The 23,731-nt window shown below is 46.3% G+C and overlaps 3 protein-coding genes and 1 long non-coding RNA gene across 12 annotated transcripts; 2 read left to right on the top strand and 2 right to left on the bottom strand.

Annotated features, from left to right (window-relative positions):
* Positions 1-452: 452 nt before the first annotated feature.
* On the bottom strand, positions 453-1,703 carry LOC133503051 (uncharacterized). Its single transcript, XR_009795610.1, has 3 exons — positions 1,071-1,703; positions 840-983; positions 453-513 (listed from the first exon to the last, which is right to left on the bottom strand). It is a non-coding gene; the product is annotated as an uncharacterized LOC133503051 (long non-coding RNA).
* Positions 507-12,452, top strand: LOC133503047 (lamin-B2-like). 8 transcript variants are annotated; one of them, XM_061824163.1, is made up of 10 exons: positions 507-886; positions 2,773-3,045; positions 3,523-3,755; positions 4,240-4,362; positions 4,425-4,520; positions 4,586-4,657; positions 4,746-4,871; positions 4,948-5,171; positions 6,197-6,395; positions 6,472-7,567. In XM_061824163.1, exons 3-10 carry the CDS (start codon positions 3,645-3,647, stop codon positions 6,535-6,537), a joined length of 1,017 nt encoding a protein of 338 aa, XP_061680147.1. In that variant the 5' UTR covers positions 507-886; positions 2,773-3,045; positions 3,523-3,644; the 3' UTR covers positions 6,538-7,567. The 8 variants fall into 8 exon arrangements, with proteins under 8 accessions (XP_061680147.1, XP_061680148.1, XP_061680146.1 ...); XM_061824164.1 differs by lacking the exon at positions 507-886 and adding an exon at positions 2,091-2,227; XM_061824162.1 differs by lacking the exons at positions 507-886; positions 2,773-3,045 and adding exons at positions 2,098-2,227; positions 12,198-12,452 and having other exon boundaries at positions 6,197-6,318; positions 6,472-6,576.
* Positions 8,799-11,930, bottom strand: rpl36 (ribosomal protein L36). Its single transcript, XM_061824170.1, has 4 exons — positions 11,821-11,930; positions 9,919-10,013; positions 9,681-9,815; positions 8,799-8,912 (listed from the first exon to the last, which is right to left on the bottom strand). Exons 2-4 carry the CDS (start codon positions 10,009-10,011, stop codon positions 8,823-8,825), a joined length of 318 nt encoding a protein of 105 aa, XP_061680154.1. The 5' UTR covers positions 10,012-10,013; positions 11,821-11,930; the 3' UTR covers positions 8,799-8,822.
* Positions 12,453-12,609: 157 nt separating the features above from the next.
* On the top strand, positions 12,610-22,285 carry lmnb2 (lamin B2). 2 transcript variants are annotated; one of them, XM_061824158.1, is made up of 13 exons: positions 12,613-13,054; positions 17,701-17,837; positions 18,095-18,251; positions 18,517-18,642; positions 18,732-18,830; positions 18,896-18,967; positions 19,069-19,194; positions 19,271-19,491; positions 20,063-20,300; positions 20,367-20,474; positions 20,555-20,674; positions 20,756-20,851; positions 21,375-22,285. In XM_061824158.1, the coding sequence occupies exons 1-13, from the start codon at positions 12,827-12,829 to the stop codon at positions 21,408-21,410; spliced, it is 1,764 nt and encodes a 587-aa protein (XP_061680142.1). In that variant the 5' UTR covers positions 12,613-12,826; the 3' UTR covers positions 21,411-22,285. The 2 variants fall into 2 exon arrangements, 1 of the variants encoding a protein (XP_061680142.1); XR_009795609.1 differs by lacking the exon at positions 21,375-22,285 and having other exon boundaries at positions 12,610-13,054; positions 19,894-20,300.
* The last annotated feature ends 1,446 nt before the right edge of the window (positions 22,286-23,731 follow it).

Below are 23,731 nucleotides of genomic sequence, written 5' to 3'. Positions count from 1 at the left end.
TTCCCCTAAAATATACTAAATGAAGTGTAGAACAAATATAAATATGACCGAATCCATCCATCCATTTTCCAAGTCACTTATCCTCACAAGTGTCGCGGGAGTGCTGGATCTTATCCCAGCCAACATATGCACCATACATAAAAATTACGCTTACATAAAACAGGCAGTACTTCCAGTCAATGCAGTTCATATGGTACTCAACAGGGGGCAGTGAATCAAAGTTTGCCGACAGTCCGCTGAAGACCAGCGGCGAAAAAAAAATCCTACCAACGAAGAAGAAAAGCTCCCGGTTTTGGCGGGCAAACAATGCAAAGCGGGAAAAGGTTTTCCTCGTCACGACAAAATGTTGACAAAAGGTACAAGACAAACTTGCACTTTTTTTTTTTGTTTTTTTTTTACACATTTATAGCCCAAATACCAAACCGGACGAGCCAAAAGAAACTTACTTTTTTTTACTTGACTCAAGTTAGCTGTACACGCCATGAAATTGAGGCGGGTGGAGATTTCTTGGGCCTGTTGGAGATGAAAAAGAAGAGCAGCTGGATAAGCTTTTTCAGTGTTTGTTGATATCAATAACGATGTTATGTTACAAGGCCACGTGAAATGTTTCAAAGCACACAATATGCATAACTTCGAAGACAGAAAAGGCTCAAACATTTCAAGCCAACAACCAAGAAGTTGGCATCACAAGTCGGGCTTAAATTGACCATTCGTTTGTTTAGTAAGTGCAGTAGGCCTAATTTTGCTCATGATAATTGTGATTTCAAATGTTTATATGGCTTCATATGTACGATGGCGTTAATTTAAATGTTACAGGAAAAAAAAAAAAAAAAACTCACATTCATTGGAGTCCAGTCCAGCCAAAGAGCAGCTCGCCCCACAAAATGTGAGTCTGACATTGATTTTGTCTAACAGGCCTTATTTTTTTTCCCCCTATATTCACGATACTCGATTTTGAAACCTTCCCACGTTGCCGATGCAACCTGTCAGTTGAAAAACAAAATATTTTCAAGTAGGGAAGTAAAAAAAAAAAAAAAACTGACCGGATGTATTTGCACAAGTGTACACACCCTCTTGTTCTGGAGAGGTGGCTGTGAACTGAATTATTATCTGAATATTCTAACTCGTGTTAAATTGTACTCAGTACAGACGCACTGGATGCGGGGGTACGCATATGTCTTGGGATAAATGAGGGGTTACAGTAAGTCCTCCAGGAGCTGTGCAACATGCTACCGCGGTTGTAAATTCAGACTTGTCCCTACACATAGTGGGGCCGTGAAGGAACCGGCCCGCTTGCTGATGGTCTTGAAGGACTTTCAGAGATTCGCCTTAAAAGAAGCGCAGACCATTTCATTTGTGAACATGTAGTTTTAAAAAAGCAAATGTTGTGTTGGTCGGAAGGAAGTCCGGAGCAGGCTCACCTCGTGGAATTCTCAGCGTCCGTCCCGGGAAGCCGATTGCGCTTCTTCATCGATGTCGGTCCGAGCAGAATTCCACGTCGTTTTCCTTCCGATGATGACTTTGATTAATGGAAAACGATGACAAAAGTTTGTTTGGGGTTTACGTTGCAAATCTTTTAAACAGGAACACAATCAATGACATTGAATATGACGCTGAAAAAAGTTGTCAAATATGAGAAATTGTATTCAAGTCACATAGAAAACATTGTGTAATCATTTCCTTGTTTTCATTTCAGGAAAGCGCACCCCCAATACTCTCTTGTCGATACGAAATTGGCCACTCAACCAACTTCATGTACTGTCCGACAATCGTGAGATAATCAGAACTGCAAGAAATATTCATTTGAATAAAAATCAGGTTTGGGGTCATCGTGAAAACACTTTTCAAATCAAGCTCCGTCGTAACAAAGTGCTGTACATAATAAAGATTGAAGATAAAAGACAAGAAGTCAAGTGATCATTTTGAAATGAAAAGAATGAATTTCTTTTTTTCCGCAGAAGCTCGTCCGTCCGTCTTTACGATTGCAGCTCTTCACTTTTCCTATGGCAGTGACTAATTCTCGGGTTAGCGCTCGTTTCAGTTTGAAAATTGTGGAATAAGCGAATCCGGCCGGCCACGAGTCTGCGGCGGGCCAATAAAGATGGAAGATCGGAACAAATGATGTCACACGATTGCTTTGTTAGCGAGGACACGTCCGTGGCGTACAGGATAAAAGAGCAGCCGTCGGCTTCGGCTTGGAAGGACTCAAAAAATGTTTCAACATCAAGTAAGTAAAGAGTAGCCCGCCGCTGGACTTCTCGATTTTATGTGGCTTTATTGGAATCTGCCGTGAAACAAAGGATGCTGATCACAACGATGGCGCGGGTGCGCTAACTTGTAATTTCGTGCAAAATTGCTCTTTTGTCTTTGAATGCATTTAAGCTTGTCAAGCGAATCTTTAAAGCCGCTGCTCGGAGTTGTCGCGTGAAATATCTGTTGGGAAATCGACCTCGGCAGACATCGCAGCCTTTTCGGACAGGAACTCGGCTGCTTCCGATCAAACGGCAAAATATTTGTCAGGAGGGTTGAGGGGGCCACGCACGGCGTCGCCTTTCATTCTGTCGGCCGTTTCGCACGCAGGGCAACTTCAAGGGCGTTTCAAAACAAAAGGAGAAAAAACTGCAGACAGAATTGAAAAATGAACGAGTCAAAAAAAAAACTGCGAATGAAAGAAAGAAAAGGAAAGAATGACTTCAGAGTGGCCAGAGTGTAAAAAGCGTCAGACAAATGAAAAAGTTTTGAAGCTTTGGACCGTCTTCTGTTTGTGTGCAGCGCCTGAGCCAAATGCTGCTTCACCATTTTTGCTTTGGACTCTTCGGTCCACGATCTGTTCCGATTCTGCACATCTTCAAGCTCAACTGGCTTTATACGTCATACTCCAAAACCTGGAGTGATTCGTAGAGCAGTCGCACCAGGGCGGGAGCCAGAAATTGGACATGTTCGGCCCTCCAGTACTTGAAAATTCCTCCGTTGTGAAGCTCAACAGATACCGAAGGACCTGATTATAAGCCTCACCCAGTACATTTGGAAAGGGAATACCATTTGGTACGTACATAAGGCGCACCCGTGTAAAAGCCGCAAGTGCCCACATTGAAACACGAGATATTTACAAAGAAAGACGCTACACAGAAAGAGTTTGCAAAGTTTTAATACCTTAGCTTAGCTTATCTTAGCTTAACATAGCAACAACAAGGTTGCGCAAACAGGGCTGGTTAAAATAAAAAAAAAAAAAACATACCGGTAAAAGTCACTTCCTCGGCACATATATTCCACCGGTCTCACTCTGACCTTTTCCGCTTGAGTGCCCCCTTGCAGCTGTTAGGAAAAAATACACAAATTAGCCTCATCACCGCATAAACCGCAGGGTTGAAAGCCTGTGAAAAAAAGTCGCGGCTTCCAGGCGGGAATTTACGGTAGTCAAACGGTCGAGTGTTCTGCTTGGGGGTTGGCATATCCGAAGTTCGTCCACGGGCAAAGATGTCGTCTCAAGGCACCGCTCTGTTTCCTGTATCTTGCGTTCAGGCGGACGAAAGCGGCGCCCGACCGAAGGCCGCGCGCAAGTAAGCGCTCGCCTCCGGAACACGCGGCTGGCCCTGCCCCCGCGGCGACGGACGAGGGCCTTTTCCTTGGCGCGCCGCGGCCGGATGGAGGCCGCGACCCTGGCGAGCGATCTGGAAAGTCGCCTGAAGCGGAGCGAAGTGACGCTCGCCATGGCGCTCGGCGTCGACGCCGCGCTCAGGGCGCTGCTGGCTAAGGTGCAAAAATGGACCACGTCACACCTTCTTAAATTTCCCCAATCCAGTAAAGGATTTGATGTTTTCCATACGGTAAAAGGGAACTTTTGCATGAAATGTACAAAAAATGTCAACTTACAACAACTTTCTTGGGTGACAAACTTGTATTTTATTCCCTCAAACTGTGTGACATCAATTTTCAAGTGGATGCAATCTGCTAGCGGACTCTTTCCGGTTGGTCTTCTTTTGGCATTTTTAACCTTGACTCAAATTGTAGGATTCAATCGAGGAATGTCAGGTTTCAATCTTGGACAAAGGCGGCAACGATGAAGTCAAAATTGTTATCGTTGGAAAGTGGACATAACTAAAGCGGGCAAAAAGGCGTTCACACTCGAGAAAGTTTGATTGTATTTTGCACGAGAGCGAGAAAAAGAAAGAAAAAGGTTTTGACAGGGGACGGACGGGTGGACGTCGCAAGTTTTAACGTGCGCTTGACGCTGCGCAGACGGAGGACGCCCACGCCGTCGCCAAGCGGCAGCTGCGGGCCGAGACCTGGATGCGCTTGGACCTGGAGAAGCGCTGCCAGTCGCTCAGCCGGGAGTTGAAGTCCACCAAGGACCAGTTTGAGGTACACACAAACGCCGTGTCCTCACAGCTGCCAAGAAGGTGATTCTAGTTCTGCGTGGACAGGTTCGGGAGTCCCGGCGCAGACACGAGCAGAGAATCGTGGAGGTGGACTCGGGTGCCAGACAGGACTACGAGTTCAAACCGGCACAAGCTTTGCAGGTGTGTGTCAGTGTGAGTGTGAGAGAGGGACGTTCCTCGGTCGGTGACGTGCGCTCGTCTGTCAGGACCTGAGGAAGCAGCACGATGAGCAGGTCTCGCTGTACAAGGAGGAACTGGAGCAGACCTTCCAGGCCAAGGTGAGCCAGAGACAACGCGCCCCCTCACCCCACCCCAATCCATCCTCGGGCAATTTTTTTCACCTTTGCTTGTCTGGCCTTCGTGTAGCTGGACAACGCCAAGGTGTCGTCTGCGATGAACGACAAGGCCGTGTGCACGGCCAGGGAAGAACTTCAGGAGTCCCGAATGAGAATCGAGGCTCTGGGCTACCAGCTGAGCGCCCTGCAGAAACAAGTACCCGCAGGCGCCCCCACGCGTCTCGGCCACCCGGGTCCGCTCCCGCTTCGCCTTCACCTTGTTTTCGGTGTAGGCGGCGGCCGCCGAGGACCGCGTCCGCGAGCTGGAGGAGATCCTGTCGGCGGACCGGGACAAGCACCGGCGCGCGATGGAGGCCAAGGACCGCGAGATGAACGACCTGCGCCAGCGCATGAACGCGCAGCTCTCCGAGTACCAGGAGCTCCTGGATGTCAAGCTCACGCTGGACATGGAGATCAACGCCTACAGGAAGCTCCTGGAGGGGGAAGAGCAGCGTAGGTAGGCTGCAAAAAAAAATCCAACGACAAGATCGGACTGCGTTTGTCTGGAAAATACTTCTACTGGCGAGGGCCCAGCGTGTCTTTGCTGCCTGCTCACCACGCATACCACCACTTGCACTCTCCCTTCTAGTAATTCTCGGACCCTTTTGGGTTTCCTGAAGTGGTCGATGGTCGATTCAATTTTCTGCCCCAAACGACTGGAACAGCAAATAAAAATGGGGAGTAATTAATTCCATGGAAGGAAATGATGTCAATTGAATTACAAAATGTACAAAACTGTAGTCAGTACATTACTGAGAGCGAAATTACAGCTGCTTTTGGAAATGTCGCTGATAGTTTTACCGACATTTGAAAACTGACAGCAAAGGTTCCCCCCCGATCTCACTTCCTTTGAGAGCCGACGATCGTGATTGGCTCTCTCAAACGTGGCCCCTTTTTCTAAAGGTGACCGCAACGAGCCGCCTTGTGCAGTCATCCAAACGTTTGTCAGAGATTTAGAAAAAGTGCAAATTTTGAGCACGTTCAACTTTGTCATTTCAGACGCTTTTATTGAGCATTCAAATATCTGGTTTGTGGTAAGAAGCCAAATTGTCCAAATTAAGCACATTTGTCATGAGGTCAACATGTTCTGATGTCCACGTCTAATACTCAACTTTTTTAAAAATGCTTTTTCGAGGTTATTATTTGCATAGAGAACAAACGTGGTTAGTTCCAAAAGAATGATCTACGGTTTGAATCCACCTCCTAGAGGAAACATCCAAGGGTTGCTAAAAATGAAGTCATCGAATTGAAATCAAATGTCATACATAATTCCTTCTATCACCCTGGCAATCTCAAGGGAATATTACCATTTTCAACAGTCATTTTCCCAAATCATAGCTGACCTCATACATCCCAATATCACAATTGAAAAAGTTAGTGGGGCATCGTGCACGTTCATAAGCCGAAAATGCCGATTTTGGGAAAAGGTCCTTTCAACCCAAACCTCTCAGTTAAGAGCGACTTTCGGTCTCCTCCTCGCAGGCTGAAGTTTGCTCCCGACGCCACTTCCCGCATCGCCGTTTCCAGGGTGACGGGCTCGTCCTCGTCCTCGTCGTCCTCGTCCTCCCGCGCCTCCGTCACCAAGCCGGCGAAAGGGCAGGCCGGCAAGTTGCTCCTGCGCTCCGCTAAACACGCCGTCACCATCGCGCCCGTCCGCACGGACCGAAACTTTATCACCTTGGTATGCGTGTGCGTGCGCGCGTTTTCGTTTCTCTCTGAAATATGACAGCACAAACTCTGTGTGTGCGTTTGTGTAGGTGTGGTCTGCAGACGCGGCCGCGGCCCAGAGGCCGCCCTCTCATCTCCCGTTGAACGCAGGATAGGAAGTGACATCACCGGCCGCTCGGCCGACTGATGGCGAGGTAACGAGGGCCCTGCGTCCAGCGACGGCGAATTTGATGTAGAAATGTGATTAGTAAATCACTGTTATGTGTACCCTCGCATATTTGTGATGGGCTACTCGCTGATTTACATATTTGGAGTTTGTTGGAGGACACACGGAACTTACCTGCCGTTCTGCGCCAAGAAACTATGTTGAAGTGATGCGAGTCCAATTTAGGCACGCACGGCATATTAAAAAGTAGCAGTACTACAATATCTTGCCATTCAAAATGACACGAGGCACACTTATTTTTGGGGAACCCTTCATTAAGAGTTACAAGAGACGCAAAAGAATTTGACGAGAGAGGACCCCCCCCCCCCCATATTCTTAATTTGAGCAGTGGCGCAATTGTCAGAATTGTCGCTCTCGTGTGTCCCAGCAGGCCGAAGGTCGCCTTCTTGTGGCACCTCACGGACGCGGTTCGTTCTCTTTCCTTTCGTCGGTCTTGGTGGCTCATCAACATAGAAACAACGTTTGATGTAATCCAGAACTTGGAAAGTTGCCATTTTAATATCGTGAGCCCGTTATAAGAATGGACTTTTCAATATAAACCCCGGCTTGAGACTTGCATTTTCGTTGTGCTTCTCATGTTGCTATTTTTTTTCTTCTCATTTTGTTTCAAATGGGTTGAGGATATCAGGTTATGGATTCAAATTACAGGCTCTCAACCTGGTTTATGTTTGAATCCTGTTGTAATTTCCACGTTTTCATAAACAGCTGCGATTTGACCTATTTGCAGATTTTGGGGAGAACCCCTGCTGCCCCCTTTCTTTGGGTGATTGTGTTTGAAACCTGATCTCGTATTTATTCCTTTTTCATTGCTCAAAAGGTTAATTTTTGCTCTTGGCAGTCGGACCGGGTCCCTCCAGAGTGCGAATATCAGGCGTTTCCACCGCTTAGAGGAAAACATACAAACTTTGTTTTATAACTCTTTCATTTTGCACAAATTTGCCCTTTGCCTTTGCAAGGACGGGTACGTACGTGTTTATTATTGTTTCGTTCCAATTCCCAAGGTGCCGATGATCACAACACGCGTCAAAGTGACACCACAAGCGTCTCATTCGTGACGTGTCGCCCCCCCCCCCCCGTGCCGACTTAAGCGATCACCGCCGTCGTTTGTCGTCGCCGGCTTCGTTTTGGCTCAGCCCGCTCGCCGCCGCTTGAGTTTGCCCCCCCCCCCCCCAAAAAAAAAGAGCAACAACGCAAAAGCCCCGAAATGTCTCCGACGAAGTCCAGCTGCCAGGTTAGCCGCACATGCTAACGCCCGAACTCGACCAATGATTTGGGCTCTTCTTGGGCACACCCGACGAGGTGGGAGAGGAAGTTATGACCGCAGATATGTATCTGGGGGGGGGGGGGGGATTGGACACGCCCCTTTAGAGATGGGCGCCGATGGTGACGTTGAGAGGTTCGCGAGCGCGGACCGCTTAGAAAAGCCACAAAGCACATTTGGCTGCATTCAACAAAGGCATCCGATTAAACATGCATTAAAAAAAAAAAGCGCATTGATGGTCGACGCTCTTTGGTTGCGTAAACAGGAAGCAACCCTCGTGCAAATGGTTACGATTTCATTTCAATGCATTCTGACTGCGACGACCTCCCCAACATGGCCGCTTGCGGGGGTGGAGGTATATTTATGAATTCCACAGAGAGCATTAAGAGCAGGACTTAGGAGGGCGTTTTTTGTTTTTAGTTAAGTTCAACATGGGAGTCAGTATTCCCGTGAAAGTTTGGATATAATTTGCGCCTCAACAAATGAGGAAATATACAAACCTCTCTGTAATCATGCATAATGACAAATTCAGGAACCGTATTTCCCAAAAGTCAGCGATGTTGGTCAGGATGGGCATAGACCCGCTCGGTCCGTTTTGTTTTGCAACGCAACACTTCCGGACTGCCAATTGGAGGTGGCGACCGTCATCCCAGGTGCAAAATAAAATCAACAGAACCACATCATCATTAACGTGATCAGCATCTTGAATATTGTTATGGGGTTGCCGTTTGAAGTTTTTGCTAACCTTGTTGATGAATTTGGCTTTTTCAAAAGGAAATACTGTATATGAACGAATACTTGATGATTGCAAAACCAAATAGCTGCGGAAATCCAGTGACAACACGAGCGGTTTGCACGTTTTTGTATTTTTGCTCAACAATGCGTCAAACGCTGCACACAAGAGTCACACAAAAAAAAGAGGCAGAAAGTGTATTCCAACATTTGAAGCCATTTTAATCCTTCTTGGCGGCGGCCTTCCTCATGGCGGCCAGCACGTTGCTGAGCTCTTCGCGCTTTCTCTTGGCGCGGATGTGAGTGCCAATCTGGGGAAGAGGCAAAAAAAAAAAAAATTATCCATCAGCACCTCAACCAATGCCTGGTACACACCGTAAGCATTTTTCAAAACATCTGGGAAACACCCTGCACATAAAGACAAAAAATGTCCGGCATTCAACATTTGCGGTAGGGCTGCATGGCATTTTCATCATGTAAGCAGGAGGGGCTCGTTGCAATATTAGAGGTCACCAGTAGGGGGAGCCGTTTGGCCGTGGAATAGATTCTTTTAAAATCATAAAGCGCTTATAACCAGTACAAATTTACTTTTGGAACAATGAGTCCAACTCGGTCTGAAGTGGCATTTTCAAAATGTCAAGAACATACCTGAAGGACAGTTATTACAGCATATTATGTATTGGGATAAAACAAATTCTACATACTTCAATTGCACAATACTGATTGTAATTTTTGATAAATTATAGATTTTTCTTTTTTTAAACTGCATCAACCTTTGATTTGGTGTTCTCATGTCTACAAACTTCCCCCTTTTTCCCGCAGCTGTAACGCTGGTCATTCAGGCCAAACAGCTTCACTTTAGTTTCTTCAGACCACAAGACGCATCTTCAGAACTTAACATCTTTGTATTTGTGTCATTTTGCAAACTCTGTGTGTGTAACAGCGGATAACTTATTTCGGCAAGGACATTCAAATATATATATTTTTTGTATTCCTATGGGAATTGGAGACGGTCTCCCAGTTGCACAACATTTAAGGTGCTATATTTCTTTGAAAGGATCAAAGTAAGAGGCCGTCACCCTTTTCTTGATGAACTTGAGCGCCCTCTTGTCCTTGGACACTTTGAGCAGCTCCATGGCTCGCCTCTCGTACGGCGCGAAGCCGCACACCTCGCGGATCATGTCTCTGACGAACTTGCTGTGTTTGGTCAGACGCTGCCGAAAACAGGGGGGAAAAAAAAAAAAAAAAAAAAAAAGAGGGCGAGTCAGGACCGGCCGGCCGTTAGCCCCACGACACCCGTGATCGGGAGGAACTTACCCCGCGTCGGCGGCTGTGTTTGGGCGCGCTGACATTTTTGGTGACTCGGTGGCCTTTATTAAGGCCGACGGCCATCGGGTAGCGGATAGTCATGTCTGCCGACGAAAACGACACATCAGCGCGACCGGAAAAACGAGCAAGCTAAGCGCCGCGGATTGCTTGATCTGGCCGTTTGTCTGCAGACAGCTAGTGAAAAGCAACTAGGCGACAAACTGACAAGACATTTGGGGGCTGCACAACGTGGAAGAAAACACGTGCAGCACAACAGGTCTGTGCACTTAACGCCATATCTGCGCTACTTCTTTACTTGTATAGTCATAACCTACAAGTGCTTTCCATACAAACAATTGGTTGCAATGAGCAATCATGAACTAATCCATTATCAGATGAATCTTAATATGACAAAACTTTACAAAAAAAAAAAAAATGAGTGAGGATATAAAATGGTAAAATTAAAAGAAAATGGAAAAAAAAAAGCCAAATAGTACAGATATTATGTTTTTTTTTAAGTATTAGAAACATTTCCGATGAAAAAAAAACACTGAGGTATTAACGACGATAGAATACAACAATTAAACAGGAAGCAGGTGGAGGAACAATAAGAAAGATGGAGGCATGCTTTGGAAAGGAGAGAAATCAAGATTAGCCAAAGTAAAACAGAACATATGTGCGTGAATGAAAAGGGAGAAGGGGGAGGCTCCAGGGAGGAGAAATGCCGAGGGTGAACGACTTCAAATACTTGGGGTCAACAATCCAGAGCAATGGTCAGTGTGATGAGAAAGTGAAGCAAGTTGGAACAGCTGACGGAAGGGGACCGAAGAGTCCCTGCTAGGACGAAGAAGGGAAAAGTTTATAAAACAGTGGTAGAGACAGACAGTGGCACTGAAGAGACAACACGAAGCAGAAATGAAGACGCCGAGGTTCTCGCTAGGAGTGAGCAGGTCGGAGCTCCTCAGAGGGACGGCCAAAGTTGGACGTCTTGGAGACAAGACTTCGATGGTTCGGACATATCCAGAGGAGAGAGTCTGAGGATGGAGTTGCCAGGCAAAAGAGAAGATGTTGTGAGGGAAGACAAGAGGTCAGTTGGGGCTAGAGAGGAAGAGGCAGGAGATAGGCTTAGATGGAACAAGATGACACCCCTAACGGGACAAGTGAAAGGAACAGAAGACACGCAGTTGTCACTCTCCTTAATTTCTGAAGGAGCTCAACAAAGCACGTTAGCAAATGTCATGTTTTCAAGCCCCCTCTCCAACAATCACGTCCATGTTTTCACTTCTGTAAAAGCAGGTCACGGATGAGATACATTCAGCAAATGTTTTTTTTTTAATTCGCTATATTTTGCCCACTGTGTTGAATTCCTAACAGTGAAACTAAGCCTATCAAGACTGGCGCATGACCTTCATGGCGTCGTATTGTCTACACATTTGTGATACGGGAGTTGTGGTTTGTAGTCCTGTTACTCGAATGGCTCTCAACCTAAGCATTGATCCAACTAAAGGGTTACAAGAACGGACGGCCAGCAGGAACCGTCAGTAAAGGTTGGCTGGACGGAGCTGCACGCCTGCAAGCAGAAACAGGGCGTAGCTTGACCGCTAAATATTGAGATACAAAAAAAAACCGACTTGAATTTAGTACCTGGTAACGCGCAAAACAATTTAACTCGTGCGTGCTGCGCATGTGTTAAATAGCTGAGTGGATTCCAGTAGCCTTTATCAGCTAGCGTCGCTGTCAACACTCAAAACTTTATAATAAACCTAACTTTGCTTCCGCACAATATGCCACCCAGGCGATAACCAAAGACAGGGGGTTTGTTCTTTGTTCAATTCGTCAATGTAAAATCACGGATGGCTGAGATTGTAAACGGTTTTCACTTAAACGCTTAATACGGTTGGGAAAACGTACCTGCTGTCTGTAATGGCGGCGAAGCCGGAAGGGCTGTTAGCCGGACCGAGCGGCCTGCTGAGGGATTGCACTCGAAAGTGTTAGGATTTCCAGACAGCGCCCCCAGCAGGCTGGAGGATAAAGAGTTGTTCAATTATTATTGGGCGGCACAGTTGGCGACTGCTTACTATCCATCCATTGTCTGGGTCGCTTATCCTCACAAGGGTTGCGGGAGCGCTGGAGCCCAAACGAACAACAATTCGCATTCACAATCACACTGAGAGGGTATTTAGAGTCTCCAGTGAATGCATGTTTTGGGGATTTGGGAGGAAATCGGAGTGCCGAGGGAACATGCAAACGCCACACATGTAACAGCGAAGTTGTTGTTTTTGTTTCAGTGGGCGCAGATTGACAGGCGACCAGTTGAGGGTGGAGGCCGCCATGCCAGGGGTTATGAATCCGAAGTCATTTGGTGATAATGACGTGAATATAAACCCTGAAAGAGGAGTGCAAGTAGCAATACTTTTGGAAGCTTCGATTTTTTTTTTCATTTTTTACATTTATCACATTATGACCTCACACTTAACGGTTTTTTGTTGTTGTTGTTCTGGGGTAGCAGCAAGACGCTTCAATAAAATAAGTTTTTCTTTTTCAACGAAAAAATGGCAAATATGTCCAGCGTTCCTGAGCCATGACGTCACGTGGGCCGGAATTGTCTTTGAATCCCACGATGCATTGCGCCACCGGAAATGCTCCATGCTTTTGGCGCGGTGGAGGGAGCCTCGGCGGCCATTTTGGAATTCTTTCCCGCACTGTCCCCGAGCGAGCGAGAAGCTGCCCGCCCGCCCGTCCGTCCGACCGTGGATGACTTACTTGGCTCGCCTGCCTCCCATTCATTCCCCGCTAGCCAAAGCGCTTCTCCCGTCCCGATCTGCCGAGAGCGACGCGCACCCGTGCGTTCTCTAGCCCGCCGAGCGCCGCGACGACCGAAAGATTCGTCAGAAAACAAAAAGGCGACCGAGCCGTTATGGCGACTGCTACCCCGAGCCGTGAAGCTGGCCGTCCGGCGGCTACAGCTGCCGCATCCTCGACGCCCCTCTCACCCACCCGCATCTCTCGTCTGCAGGAGAAGCAGGACCTGCAGCACCTCAACGACCGGCTGGCCGTTTATATCGAGCGGGTGCGCTCGCTTGAGCTGGAGAACGACCGGCTGCTGGTCAAAGTGTCCGAGAAGGAGGAGGTCACCACCAGGGAGGTGAGTGACTAGAGTCCGACGACGACGACGACCGTGGCCGCTCGAGAAATAACAAACAACGAGCTTGAGCTTTGTCTCAATTTAAACCCTTAGTATTCAAACCAGTCAAATAAAATAAATGAACATCAGATGGAGTCACATGAAACGTGGGTGGCAACCGGCCAAATTCCGAACCTTTTCAGATAGGAATCTATACATTTGACAAAAACTGTCCAATCACTTCGCCTTTAAGCCATTTTAACGTCATATTGGCGAACTCGAACACATTTCAAACCGTTTTAAGTGCTAAAAATGCTGCTCGGGTGTTGAAAGTTTGAAATTAGAGCGGTTGCCTGTGCGCGCCATTTGATACCACCCCCCCCCCTCCCACACCCCTTTCGTTGCTACTTCACGGATTTGTTTTTTTTTTTTAATTTGTTATTCACAATCTTCGACAAGTAGAATTCAGGCGACCTAAACAACATTGAACGACTCTTTGGTTTTAGTTTATCGCCACCTAAAATGTAGTTTCTTTTTCAACTAGCTTTCGTCAAGTTCGAATTGACACGAAACCGATACTACCAGACGGACATCGATTTCCTGTTATAAATACTAAATATATTTTAAAAATTTATACCGAATTTGGGGGTCGGGAAAGCTCAGGCTCAATATTTCAGCAATGCCTGTTTAGTAAAGTTTCTAACTTTCATAACGTTCTCTGTCTTGATCCTCGATTCAAAAGAATATAATAATGGGAATTATTTTCAAGTAATGAATTCCAAAGTTCAAGGTAATGAGTAACTAGGCAGGTACAAATATTCCATGCCTAATTAAAATAGATAGGAAGACATAATTAAGACTTGTCATTTGTAGTTGATAAAATTCATAACCCCCACACCCCATCGGTGGGCGCGTCTCAAGGCAGATCTCCTTCCCGCCCACCCCTCACCACCATTGTTGCTAGTTTAGATGGGGGGGGGGGTCTCTGAACTGTGGGCTGTTTCGTGATTGAGGGATACGTCAATAAATTTGATTAGAAATTACTGTCGGATGTAAAATGTCAGAATCCTCCCGGTCAAAGTTGCATCAAAAGCCAGAGTTGGGTCATTTAACATCAGTTTTGGGAGAATCATCAAATACCATATCATCTTAATTGTGGAGATTTTGAAATTAGAACTTTTTCATTAGCGTTTGGATTTTTAAATTTTGTCCTAAAATATGATCAGTAAGAAAAATTTGAAGTTGTGGGTACACGTGCAAATGCGTTCCGCCTGTGCACGGTGGAACGCGGAATACGGCGTTTTGGTCGCTGTTGAGGTTGCGCCTTTAAGTAGAGCTCATCTCGTGGGTGCTGCCGGAAGTCACTCTCGGGAGCAAATATGATTTTTTTTTTTTTTTTTTTCTATTCTTTCATTTATTGTATTTACCGTTTCTCCTCACTTGATTATTATTATTTCATGGTAGTTATCATGGGTTTATTTGCAGCTTTTCCCTGTAGGTGGTGAGGTTGAATCCCAGCCCCCCTGGGAATAGTGGGGGCAACTCTATATGAAATGTATGAAAATATCCATAATATAACTGACAACATCCATGTGCCCTGCGATTGGCTGGCGACCAGTTCAGGGTGTGCCCCGCCTCCTGCCCGTTGACAGCTGGGATAGGCTCCGGCACTCCAGGGACTGTAGTGAGGATAAGCAGCTGAGAAAATGGATGGATTGATAACTGACAAAAATAAAACACTTCTGAGTCAGCGTATAATGGAAAATGGTCAAATCTGGTGAACAACACAAAAATTCAAATAGCATGTCACTTTTTTTTTTTTTTTAAATTAAATGCTGACGTTACACAATCCAGTTGTTGCCCTTTGTGTTGGCAATGTGCTATGACGTCATGTCGCAATCGCATCATGTGATCAGAAAAAGGAGGATCATCATTTTTCAACTGGTTGGTATCAGATGAAAAATATCTTCCTTTTTTCCACATTTTTTCAAGCTCACAAACAGACCTGTGTGACGTAAAAGCTTTACTGTACAATATCAGGTTGTCGTTTTGTCTGTTTTTGGGGGGAGCGAAATTGGCGTGCTCGTGTTTTCCCGATCGGCCAAACTCGTTGGATAAACTTGCGTTGTGGAACCGCGCTCAGGTGATGGGTGCCATCGTCTTGTTTTTCTTTTTGTTTTTTGCGCCACGTAGTGCTGAAATGGTAATCGGGATTCTGATTTTTGCCTTCTCTGATGACGCAATGTTCGAATTGGAGTAGAACAGTGCACGCTAGTTTCTGCGTTGTATTCTGTCTCTTGCAGAAAAATAAGTGACGCGGTTTCTTCTGAGCGTGCTTCGAGGTTTTTAATGACACCCCAGTTGGATTTTACGCTAAAACTAAATGCAGACACAAGAGTTGCACGTAATATCGGCAGTTTAATGCAAACGCTCACTAGAAAGCCCTGTCAAGGGTGTTTGTTTCAATAAAGTTGGATCAAATAACGAATATTCAGACATAAACTCTAGTAACACAGTCCTGTAATATAACAATACTCTGATATATATATATATATATAATGATATAAAACTAAATCATGTAATGTAGGTTTTCTTTTTCCCCAGCTATTGTGTGTAGCGTCTTCGGGCACCACACTGGCCCCAAGTGGTGGAAGGAAGCTACTGCAGAACCACTCGAAAAAAACAAAATCAGTATCAACTGGATTGGCCAAGTGTGTGAATACACACAGGGTACGACATTCAAAACAAAGAACAAACAAAGTAACAAGAACAAGAGACATTTCTGTTTATGGGAAATATTCCTTTCTAGAGTCACATTTGTGCAATATGTAATGTCTTCTTCATTTAGAAGAGTTAAAAGTACATCAACACCACACCCCACCCATCGGCGGTTCCTCATTCTAGACCAGTGCAATGACAATTGTGCAAAGGGAGCAGTTTAAAGTGACCAGTCGTGCGATAGTCTACAAAATATAATACTAATGGTGTTTGTATCAGCAGGATCTGAGGGTGTGTCCCAACAACGGACGGAACAAGGCGGAAAGTTGTAGTTTTGCCGATCGAGAATTTAATGACTTCATTGGGGGGGGGGGGGGGGGGCTGTTCAAATGCCTGCTAGTTTTGACTTGCATCGATCGGTTATTAGTTTGTGTTGCGTGCAAGTTTTCAATCGTGGGTGGCGTGGTGCCAACGATCCGTTCAGTGGTTTCGATAGTCCGTCGATGTAACAGTACTATAAGTCCCATTGGTCAGCGGCAGAGGCGATATAAATAACTATTTGCGACCTATTTGTTATTTATACCTTGGCGGCGACGCGACGGTTGGCAGTTGGAGCCCCTCAGAAATTGCCGCGCATCAGGTTCTTTTCCTCGTAAAATCTTGGCGAGGTTTTTACTCATTGAGCCGGTCTTGACCGACTGCCCTCGACTAGTCCGAGTAGACGACCTCCCAAAAACTGGTGTCAGAGGTGTGTCGCGTGTTCCTTTGACACGTCAACAGTTTGCACACTTACTTACAAGCGCCGAGGTTGCACTTGTCGGGAGGGGTTAGTCTTTACATACTCTACAAAAGAAAGAAAAATGTATTTTTCAGATCTTATGCTGGTGTTGCTTTGCTGGTTCTTTTTGCATTAATAGGAGTGTACCCGTGTTCAGATTGGTACTTTGACATCCCTCACACAATGGAAAAAAAAATGCATTGAAGAAATATATATATATTTTTTATACATCTGTTGACAATTTTCATTGGGTTTTTAGGCCGTTGATAAATAAGATGAGTGACTTACACCACCAGACCAAATCGGAGCAGGCATGCGCTACGTGCGTTAGCACGTGAAAATCAGCTCTGCACATTTTTCACATACCTTGCTGGTACATACATCACATGCACTCATTTCAGAGCGTTTGAGTCCTGCCTGGCGATCAAACTCTGACATTTTCATGTCATGAAACGAAATGTTCACAATTATTGGCATTGTCAGGATGTTACTCGAGAAAAAAAAAAATAAATCCAGAAGATGGGTGGCATCCAACGTGTTTTACTATCGGTCCAAAATTGACACCACTTTGATTGTCGAGATTCACTCCCATGTGGTGCACTTGAGCGTGGTTACACCATTTGAATGTGTCAGTGATCTAATTCGAGCCTAACATGGCGCACTTCCAAATCTGCCACAAAGTTGTGAGCAAGCCAGTGTAAGCCACCGAGTCGCGATATACCGTCGTGCATTGCGGCTTCAGAGAAAGAACGGCGGGGCAGAGGAAGTGAAATTTTTGTATGGATGCAACTTTTGAACCAGGCTTTGATTATTGGCGTTTTTGTACCAATATACACGGAAATCATCCCGTTTTGTTTTGATTTCCTGACGGCAACAACTTGGACAGTTGATGTGCAACAGTTGGCATGTCATTTAACGGACTCACGTTGTAGTGACCGAAACCTGTTTAGAATTTTTGCAGTCGCCTTCCACAGGGCCGTATGCCAACTTTTGCGCTAGTAGACTTGGTGCAGCCGACTTTTGCACACGATTTGGTCGCGTGGTGCGCGGAGGAGTTACTGAGGTGACCCTTGCACGTGCAATGCAACTGCAACTGCACGTCCTCCACTTTCTGGACTCGTATCTCGTCGGTTGCCGAACGTGACCTTATTTCCTTTTCTCTGGCCTTCAGGTTAGCGGCCTGAAGCACTTGTACGAGGCCGAGTTGGCTGACGCTCGCCGGGTTCTGGACGAGACCGCCAGGGAGCGGGCCCGCCTGCAGATCGATCTGGGCAAGGCTCAAGCGGACTTGGAAGAGGCCACGCGCAGGTAAGTCCTTGCCGACTAAGTACATTGTGGACATTTGTTTCTGCTTTGAAGGGCCTTGTACCGTTTGTGGTCTTTGTTCTCACTAGTAGGACAACTACGTGCTACTGTGTGTGACCAGTAGTATGAGTTGCTAGCAGTTGTCAACTATGTCACAGTTTTGTCTTGGTCGTAACATGTTGTACTCGTAAAAGCGACTTGCGGTGAGCTTTGGTCAGATGATGACCGGCGACGGCTCTTTCCTTCCCCCGCTGCGCTAGTGGCAAGAAGAAGGATGGGGACCTGGCGGCGGCCATGTCTCGGGCGGGCGCTTTGGAGAGTCAGCTGAACCAGAGCGAGGCGGCGCTCTCCACCGCTCTCAGCCAGAACGCTGCGCTAACCTCTGACCTGCTCGAAGTCAAAGGGCTGCTGGCTAAGGTGCGCTTTCGGACGTAAAATACAGTCGATAGAGAGCGGCGTTCAATTGGATGGCATGTTTAGTGTTCAAAACAACACAAACAACACTGCTATTACTGTTTGAAACATATGAAGCAACACAGGTGTCGCCAACTAGTGGCCTGCCATGCATATTAGCAAATTTTAAACATCTTCACAACTGCGCAAACGGCTCGCCGACACCTGTTTGCCTACCACGGGCCGCTCGATTTTGCGCGTTGACGTTGATGTGGTTGACGGTCCGCAGGCAGAGGACGCCCACGCCGTCGCCAAGCGGCAGCTGGAGGCCGAGACCTTGTCGCGCGTGGACCTGGAGAACCGCTGCCAGTCGCTCAGCGAGGAGCTGGAATTCAGGAAGAACATGTTTGAGGAGGTGGAGATTCTTTCCCCTCAAACACAAACCATGTCCTTGCGAGGAGGAGGATGATTGTTGTTCACGTGTGTGTGTGTCTGTGGATTTAGGAGGTTCGGGAGTCTCGGCGCAGACAAGAGCAGAGAATCGTGGAGGTGGACTCGGGTGCCAGACAGGACTACGAGTTCAAACTGGCACAAGCTTTACAGGTGTGTGTTAGTGTGAGTGTGAGAGAGGGACGTTCCTCGGTCGGTGACGTGCGCTCGTCTGTCAGGACCTGAGGAAGCAGCACGATGAGCAGGTCTCGCTGTACAAGGAGGAACTGGAGCAGACCTTCCAGGCCAAGGTGAGCCAGAGACAACACCCCCCCCCCCAGCGCCCCCTCACCCCACCCCAATCCATCCTCGGGCAATTTTTTTCACCTTTGCTTGTCTGGCCTTCGTGTAGCTGGACAACGCCAAGGTGTCGTCTGCGATGAACGACAAGGCCGTGTGCACGGCCAGGGAAGAACTTCAGGAGTCCCGAATGAGAATCGAGGCTCTGGGCTACCAGCTGAGCGCCCTGCAGAAACAAGTACCCGCAGGCGCCCCCACGCGTCTCGGCCACCCGGGTCCGCTCCCGCTTCGCCTTCACCTTGTTTTCGGTGTAGGCGGCGGCCGCCGAGGACCGCGTCCGCGAGCTGGAGGAGATCCTGTCGGCGGACCGGGACAAGCACCGGCGCGCGATGGAGGCCAAGGACCGCGAGATGAACGACCTGCGCCAGCGCATGAACGCGCAGCTCTCCGAGTACCAGGAGCTCCTGGATGTCAAGCTCACGCTGGACATGGAGATCAACGCCTACAGGAAGCTCCTGGAGGGGGAAGAGCACAGGTGAGCTTACGGTCAATTAGCTCTTAATAATGTGCCAGAGACTTATTTGAAAAATGACTCGTAATCCAAAGTTTTTTTCTTTTTTTAATCTTCTGCAACATTTGAGCACAATGTAGATAAAAGAGCATCCACAAGAATGGGAGAGGGTGGGGGTTCTCATGATACCTGCAGAATATCAAATTTGGAAGGAAAAACGTCAGTTTTCATGGGGTCAATAAAATAAATTTAATTCATTAAAATGATTCATTTAGATAAGAAAAAGTCAAACGTATATTGGAGTACACTTATGAATTGTGGTAACATTTCAGATTTAATGTTAATGAAAATGTTGTTCTTTCAAAATGACTATCCCACCCCCACACACACACACACACAAATTGAACTTTTTTTTAATTTATTTAGTCCCCCATCCTGGGCATCACTTCCCTCGCTGGGACCATTTCTCAAGTCTGCGCTTCCAAGTCAAAGCGAAAAACACAAGTCGGGTCACTTCACGTGTCAAGGCGCCGCTGTACACGCCGTACGAACGATTAATGCGCACAAGGTTTGGTGGCGTCCTCTCCTTCCACAGGCTCAAGTTGTCTCCCAGCCCGTCTTCTCGCGTGACCGTCTCCCGGGTGACGGGCTCGTCCTCGTCGCGCACCTCCAAGCGGAGGAGGGCGGACCTGGACTCGGGCGACCCGCCGGGCGCGGGCCGCGGCGAGGAGCTGATGCTGGCGACCGAGGAGGACACGGTCAGCGGCGCCGTCTCCATCTCGCCCACCGACATGGACGGAAACTCGGTGACCCTGGCCAACGAGACGGAGCAGGTGTGTGCGTGGGCGCGCGTCGCGTTGAAGTGTTGCGTTCAAACGTCTGCCGGGTGTGCGCTTCAGGACCAGCCTTTGGGGAACTGGAGGCTGAAGAGACAAGTGGACGACGCGGACGAGGTCGTCTACAAGTTCTCGCCAAAGTTTGTTCTCAAAGCGGGACACACGGTCACTGTAAGACCACTTTGGGTTCAACTTCGTGCGCTTTTCTGAATATTTGGGCGGGGCTAACACGCCGTCTTGGGCTTCCGTAGGTGTGGTCCGCAGACGCCGGCGTGGCCCACAGTCCGCCTTCTGATCTCTTGTGGAAAAGCCAGGCCTCCTGGGGCACAGGAAGCGACATGATCACCACCTTGGTCAACTCCGACGGCGAGGTGACGACGTCCGCCCGTCGGCCGACGCGACGCTCCGGCCGTTTGTCTCACGCTTTGTTTGTGTTGCGCGCCGGCCCGCAGGAAGTGGCCAGACGGAGCTTCAGCAAGAAGATGGAAGTGCAAAACGGAGAGGAAGAGGAGGAGGAAGAGGAAGAAGAGGAAGTGGTGCACAAGAGGGTGAGGTTTCATGAGCGCCCCCTTTTGGAATGTTTGCTCATTGTGAGGCTTGCGAAGGACTTAGTTGATTTGTTTCTGGTGAATCTGCTCTGCTTGCTCAAAAATCCAGTAAAATGACTGCCAGTCCACCTTTAATATTATTTGATGTTTTATTCATTCCCATAAATGCAAAAGGGCGACAATGGCAAACTAAGACGTTTTTAAAATTTTTCTTTTTTTTTTTTTTTTTATTTTGTCTTGAAACTGCCCTTTTCAAAGCATCAGAATTGGAAGCAAGTGTTCATCAACATTTTATAAACATGAAAAACAGGAAAAAGATGAACACTAATGAAGCAATGTTGACAACAAATGTCTAAAAATTCACTCATTGAAGAGGGAAGTGGATTCTGAATTTTTTTTTTTTTTTTTTAAATCATTCTGCACTAAAACGTCCGAAAGTTCCATGCTGTCAATTTTTTTTTTTTTTTTTTTTTTTTTTGATTTTTTTAAATGCAACCTTTCTGTCGTTCGTGTGTCCCGCCAGGCCAAAATGTCGTCCAGAGAGTGCGCCGTCATGTGAATCCTCGGCGGCCCGACGTGGAGCCGCTCGGCCCGCATCCAGAGCGACACCTCCTCATTTTTCTTAGCCAGCCGTCGCCAAACTTTAATAGCAGCTGTGAGTTTTGGGGTTATTTTTTTATTATTATTTTTTTTTGACAACGTGTTTGGTATGTTGTTGGCCAACAACATTCCCACTGCCAGCGTCACCACTGGACTCAGAAACCATTTTTTTTTTTTTTTAAATCACCTTCTCGAAGGGCTACAATTGCGCTGTCGTCGACGTGAAACCATCACAAGGGTTGACACTTTTAAATCTTTCTTTTAATCAACCCTTGAATTTCGTGGCCGCACCATTCGACGCTATCAACATTTTAGAGCCGCTTACGGCTGATTGATTTTTTTTTTTTTTTCTCTCCTTTGAGCGGTTCCAATGTATTTTGAACACTACAAAGACAAAGACAAAAAAAAAAATGCTCCTTTCATTTGTATGAATGGGAAATTTCAGTTAAGGTCAGGAATTTTAGAAAGTCAAAATTGGACAGTTTCCATGAGGATGAACTAGGGATGGAGGCTCATTTCATGGAAAGTGATGTCGTGCATCAATTTCAACATTTCGCGTCATCCATGCAAAATGGCGACGTCTCTTTGTCGTCATGTTAACGATGGCATTTTCCGTTTTCCCTTTCTCCATGAGCGGCTGCATATCTTATGACTAAAAGCTTGTAACTGAGGACAATAAAACATGTTGGGGCCCTCGTGTAGTGCGTGAAAGGCCCAAAATATGAAATCTATTTTGACGTACCTCAGGAGGCCACCTTCAAGTTGCCAGGGTTGAAAATTTGCAGAGCGTGATTTGTCACTTTTTTTTTTTTTTAATAGTTTTTTTTTTTTTTTTTTTTTTAAATAAATTGCCCCAATTTCAAAAGGCCGACAAGCGTTTCCGCTGGCGGGTTTTCAACTCTTCGCCATCGTTTGTTGCCCTTCATGCCCGCCAGTCTCCGTTTGAGCTTTTTATGCAAACGCCCTGTGAAAAGGTCAAATTTCCACCATAAAGTGTCGTCTCACTTTAACTGCGCAAATGACGCCGAAGACAAAACTGTTCTAAAACATTTAAACTGACTTTTTTTTTTTTTTTTTTACGGTCACATGATGCGTGTAGCTCATAGCGCACTTTGTGTGACGCATGTGTGTTTGTGTGTTTTCATGCCATCTTTTACACTTATAGATGTTTTAGTTTTTTTTGGCAGTGTAATCAGTTTGTTTACATTCAATATGACTTTAATTTTGTCTTAAGGATTTCTGCGTGATTAAATTTGGGTGTTTATGAGTAGCGCTGGATTGCACCGCATTTGAAATTGCAATCGATTGTTAAATCGGGCTTGACGGCGCCGATGATTTCCAATGAAGGCGTCAACGTGAACCTTTTATTCCTTGCGGACTCGCCGATGTGTTGGCCAGCGCTAACGTTGGTAGGTTTTAAGAAAACCCCCCCACAAAAGAAAAAAAAAAAATACATGGTAGAATGTGACTATTTCCCATAAACACCCAAGTTTTAGTCAGTGCATCCGAGACCTGTTTTGTTGTGTGTTGTGTTGGGGGGGGGGGGGGCCTTGTCATTTTAACGCAACTTTTTGTACCCACAATAAATGTTTTACAATGACTCCATCTCAAGTGTTTGATGACTGAAATGTGTGCGCACACGAAGCGGTTGTCTTTAAAAACTTTTTTTATTTTTTAGTAAGCTTTGGGACAGGAAGATCACAGATGAGCTGATTATTATTTCAAATACTGCTGCTGATGAGTAAAAAAAAAAGGAAAGATTGTTAAATAGAGAGATTCACGAGGATTCAATGAATCACTTTTTTTTTTTTTTTTTTAGATCATTGAAATAGTACCTAGATTTTCAATTGTTTAGATGAATACATATGCACTTAATGTGCTTTTTATTACTCAATTGTCTTAATTTTTATATAGGTTAATAAAGTATGATAAATGAGATTTTAGAAAGCCCATGACAGAGTACCAAGAGAGGAAGTGTGGTGGAAAAATGTGTGAGAATGGTGCCGGATGTGAATGAGAGCACACGTGGAAAAAAAAGGGCGGGACAAGCCCAAACCAGGAGAAGAAGAAAAAGCTTACATTAACGACAATTCGGATTAGCTACATAATTAATACACATTTGGGTACTCCAGGCATGATAAAATGAAATAGCCATCACAATAACTTCAGATATTTCAATGATCGATTACGTATTTTGATCCTACAGCTCGTCCAGTCCTAGTTTTAGTGTGCATTTCACACTATGACCACAGGTGGCAGCAAACTAACTACGAAAGAAGT

Source organism: Syngnathoides biaculeatus, chromosome 7 (assembly GCF_019802595.1).
Source record: "Syngnathoides biaculeatus isolate LvHL_M chromosome 7, ASM1980259v1, whole genome shotgun sequence".
Classification (NCBI taxonomy): Eukaryota; Metazoa; Chordata; class Actinopteri; order Syngnathiformes; family Syngnathidae; genus Syngnathoides; species Syngnathoides biaculeatus.
Note: the sequence above shows the minus strand (reverse complement) of the source record. Positions and strands in the feature narration are given on the sequence as shown.

Bases quoted from the DNA above. Each gene is read 5' to 3' on its own strand.
- lmnb2 (XM_061824158.1), top strand. From the start codon at position 12,827: ATGGCGACTGCTACCCCGAGCCGTGAAGCTGGCCGTCCGGCGGCTACA. The intron at 19,492-20,062 runs GTGAGCTTACGG...CTCCTTCCACAG, and splicing joins CTGGAGGGGGAAGAGCACAG to GCTCAAGTTGTCTCCCAGCC. The intron at 20,301-20,366 runs GTGTGTGCGTGG...TGTGCGCTTCAG, and splicing joins TGGCCAACGAGACGGAGCAG to GACCAGCCTTTGGGGAACTG.
- rpl36 (XM_061824170.1), bottom strand. From the start codon at position 10,011: ATGACTATCCGCTACCCGATGGCCGTCGGCCTTAATAAAGGCCACCGA. The intron at 9,816-9,918 runs GTAAGTTCCTCC...TGTTTTCGGCAG, and splicing joins AACACAGCCGCCGACGCGGG to CGTCTGACCAAACACAGCAA. The intron at 8,913-9,680 runs GTGACGGCCTCT...CCTCTTCCCCAG, and splicing joins TCAAGTTCATCAAGAAAAGG to ATTGGCACTCACATCCGCGC.
- LOC133503047 (XM_061824160.1), top strand. From the start codon at position 2,119: ATGATGTCACACGATTGCTTTGTTAGCGAGGACACGTCCGTGGCGTAC. The intron at 4,872-4,947 runs GTACCCGCAGGC...TTTTCGGTGTAG, and splicing joins TGAGCGCCCTGCAGAAACAA to GCGGCGGCCGCCGAGGACCG. The intron at 5,172-6,196 runs GTAGGCTGCAAA...TCCTCCTCGCAG, and splicing joins GAGGGGGAAGAGCAGCGTAG to GCTGAAGTTTGCTCCCGACG.